Here is a 3,740-nt window from a genome sequence, read left to right on the forward strand (position 1 = left end):
AATTTACATTCTCTAGTATTCCGTATGATACAAAAGAAAACACACTTTAAATTCAAATACAGCAACTAAATGAATTTTATATTTTGACTGACAGTGGTTGTGACAATTCCCACCAGCTACTTTTTCAACACGCAGTTGATTGGAAACGGTGTAAATGAAAGCAAAATCTGTCCCTCCGCCCTCCCCCTCCCCTCCCCCGCACGACGACCGCAACAGAAAGTGTTTCAAAAATACTAATAAATAGCACGCGGGGCCGCTGCAGTTTCGGCCCGAGGGAGGGACCGGTGGCGGCCACGGCAGCTTTTTCCTCGGCGGCCCCCCTGCCGCCGTCTCGGGGGCTCCTGCGGTGCCCCCGGTGCCGGGGAGCGCGGGGCGGGCGGGGTGGCTGCGCCCCCGGCCCCCGCTGTACAAAAAAAAAGAAGGTATTTTACATTTTAAATATTCACAGTAAGGAACGCCTATGGTCGCGGTGACTCACGGTTTATTTACAAAGAGCCGGCAAGACGCGGCCGCCGCACGGCCGGGAGTGGGGCCGGGGGTCGGGGCATCCCCCGCTGCTCCCCTCCGCCCGCCACCCTACAACAACACGCGGAGCCGGGGACCGGGCGCACCCGCCGGGGCCCGCTGCCCGCAGTCCTCTCTGCTCCCCCTCCGGCGTCTCCTCCTCCTCCCGGGCGCGTAGAGTCTAGAAAAATAGATCTGTACATCTCCGAAAGCGGGGGCGGGCGAAGCGGGCTAGACGGAGGCCTCCCCTTCTGGGGGGTGCAGCAGCAGCCCGCCGCCCCCCGGCTTATGTTTCTTCAGGAGCTGCGTTATCTTCTCGTCGTCCGAATTGGGGTCCAGGGGCTTGTTGTAGTCGTCGTCCTCTTCCTCGTTCTCCGAGGCGCCCTTCAGCCGCTCCGTCTCCGAATCCTGCTTCTTCTTTGCCGTCGCCATCTCCGCCGCGTGCTTCTTCCGCCACTTGGTCCGTCGGTTCTGGAACCAGACCTGCCCCGCCGCCACCGTCACTGTCACCATCACCGGCACGGCCACCCGCGGCGGCTGGACCGGGCCGCTGCCACCCCGCTCCCCGCCAGTCCCCGTCCCCGGCTTGCGGCACCGGCTCCCGCTTCGCCGTCCTTCAGGCGATTTCCCCGCAACGAAAGCGGCCGAGCCCCGCGGCACCGCGCTCCCGGCAGCCGCAGACACCCGGCCCGGCGCGGGGCCACCCGGCGTGGGCCAACAGCCGTCCCCAGCTCCCCCGAGGCCCGCGTCGGGCCCGGGCCGCTCCCTGACATCCTGTCTGGGGCGGGGAAACACACATTTGGGGCTGATCCCTTTCCCAGCCCCCCTGCCCCGCCAGATGTATTTACTCTCCGGCAGGGCGCTGCCAGAGGAGGGGGGCATTTTTATTGTAGAAGCTGCAATAATTTATTCGCAGCCATCGGGACGTATTTGCAGTGACAAAGGAGGCTCTGCGGCTCAGGCTGAAAGCGTGAGCACCGCCGAGGGGCCCCTCTGGCCCAGTCCGCCGAGCAAACGTCTCTGCGTGTTCTCGGGGTGCTCAGCCCGCTCTCCCAACCCCTCACACCTCCGCTTTGCCCAAAGCCTAGAGTTTTTAACCAAAACGTAAGAGTGCGGGTGCGACAGTGCGACACTCCATCCAACACCACCCTTTCCCCGGCTTTCCCAGTACGCTGGCCACCCCCACAGTGGTCAGGCTGAACGCACCGAGCTTCTCAGTCGTGCTTGGGTTTGTTTGGTTCAATTTGCTTGGTTTTTAATACGCTTTTAACCTTCTCGGCCCCGCGGTAAGGCAATAAGGGGAGAAGTGCCGGTGGCTGCCGGGGAAGCTCTCGCCGTGTGCCCGTGGGCTCGGCCACGCCAGCCCGCAGCATCTCCGGGCGGTTCGGACGGACCCCGTTTCCGCCGTGGGGCCCTTTTGTTCCCCGCTCCTCCAGCCCCGCACCACTCGGTGCGTGAGCCGCTGCTCTCACCTTGACTTGACTCTCCGTCATCCCCAGGGAATAGGCCAGCCGGGCTCGCTCCGGGCCCGCCAGGTATTTCGTCTGTTCGAAAGTCTTTTCCAGAGCGAAAATCTGCTGGCCAGAAAAAGTGGGTCTGGTATGTTTTCTCTTTCCGTCCTTATCCAGCAAAATTGAGCCTTGATCTGGCGAAGGGAGGGGGGAGAGAAAGGGAAGGCAGGGACAGACAAGTTAATCTACGGATTTGGGAAAGCGCTTCACTCTCAAGCGGCCCCAGGGGACGGAGGGGTCTCTACGCGGGGGGTGCATGTGTAGAGAAAACTACGCCTGGGCAAGGCGACGGCTCTGGCCTTTCGGCTCCCCCTGATTATTTTTCCTTTAAGGATCAAAAATCTGAGTGGGCAAATGATATTTTTTCTAAAAAAGCCGCAGCCGGTGCAAGCGGGCAGTTACGGGAAGTCCTGCTCGGGGAAAGTTTGTGCGCACTCCTAGAGCCAACCCCAGCCCCGAGAGTCCCCAGCAGCCACGGCGGAAGCGCGGCCACCTTCCCCTCGGAGGGCTCCGCTTTTCGCCGGTGATAACCGGCGACGTATTACAGAGTTTCGCGCCGACCGAGGGGACAGAGAAATCAAAGTGAACTTAAGAAACGAAAACAAAAGAAATCGAAGCAAAGTCAACCCCCTCAGCTACGGCCGGGCCCTGAGTGGAGGGGCAAGAGAGTCTCGCAGCGATGCCGGGGCGCGGGGACTCCCCAGCACCGGGAGCGGACTCCCCAGCACCGGCAGCGGACTCCCGCCGGCGCTCCCCGGGCCCTCTCCTCCCGCTGCCCCGCGACGCTGGGTACTCACGGGGGGCGCAGGCGAGGCGGGCATCCCTCCAGGGCGGACTCTGCATCACTCCCGGCCAGAAGATGGGCGTCCGGCCAGGCAGCTCGGCCAACGGCTTGGGGTAGCGCCCGGCGGCCACGGCGGCGGCGGCGGCGGCGGCCCCAGGGCTGAAGTAGAGGGCGGGCGGCGGCGGCGGCGGGGGGCTGAGGCTGCCGAAGCGGGGCAGCCCGGCCAGCAGCCCGGCGGGCGCCGCCGAGGAAGCGGAGGGCGAGGCGGAGGCGAGCGCGGCGCCCGGCAGGGGCATGGAGGGCCGGCTGAGGATGTCGTTGATGCCGTGCGGGGTGGCGGCCGAGAGCTGAGGCGGGGCCGTGCCCAGCGCCGAGAGCCCACCCGCGGCGGCGGCGGAGGCGGCGGGCGCCTTGAGGCCGGGGGAACCGAGCGGCGGCGAGGGCGAGGCGGAGGCTGGCGAGGCGGAGGCGGAGGAGGAGGAGGCGGGCCCGGCGGGCAGTGGGTACGCGGGGTACAGCGGCGCCTTCATCTCGGCCATGCTGTGCAGGGCGGCCAGCGGCGGGCTGCCCAGCAGGAAGGCGCCCTGCCGGGGCGCGCCGTCCATCTGCCCCAGTGCCAGCATCCCCGCGCCGCCGCCGCCGGCCCGGGGCGGGGGGCCCGGACGGCCCCTAGCGCCGCGGGGCCCCGGCGGCCGGCCCGGGGGTGCCGCCCGCACCGGCGACGCGCATCCAGCCCGCGGGGGGCCGCCGCCTCTAGCGGGGAGCTACGCGCCCGAGCGGCGGCCCTGCCGTCCCCCCGGGCATCGGGGCTGCGCCTCGGCGGACGCTCCCGGGACGGAAAGCGGCGCTGCTGTCGGACGGCGGCTATATGTGTATGTCTGCGCAGCGGCCGTGCGCCGGCACGGATATAGCTCCGCTCCCGCTGCCCGCCGGTGGCCGAG

General features: G+C 66.7%; 1 protein-coding gene across 1 annotated transcript; it reads right to left on the bottom strand.

Annotated features, from left to right (window-relative positions):
• Positions 1-735: 735 nt before the first annotated feature.
• On the bottom strand, positions 736-3,422 carry NKX6-1 (NK6 homeobox 1; the record flags this gene model as incomplete). Its single annotated transcript, XM_082282499.1, has 3 exons — positions 736-987; positions 1,977-2,149; positions 2,813-3,422. 3 exons carry the CDS (start codon positions 3,420-3,422, stop codon positions 736-738), a joined length of 1,035 nt encoding a protein of 344 aa, XP_082138625.1.
• Between the last annotated feature and the right edge of the window lie 318 nt (positions 3,423-3,740).

Source organism: Coloeus monedula, assembly GCF_965178545.1.
Source record: "Coloeus monedula genome assembly, chromosome: 5".
Classification (NCBI taxonomy): Eukaryota; Metazoa; Chordata; class Aves; order Passeriformes; family Corvidae; genus Coloeus; species Coloeus monedula.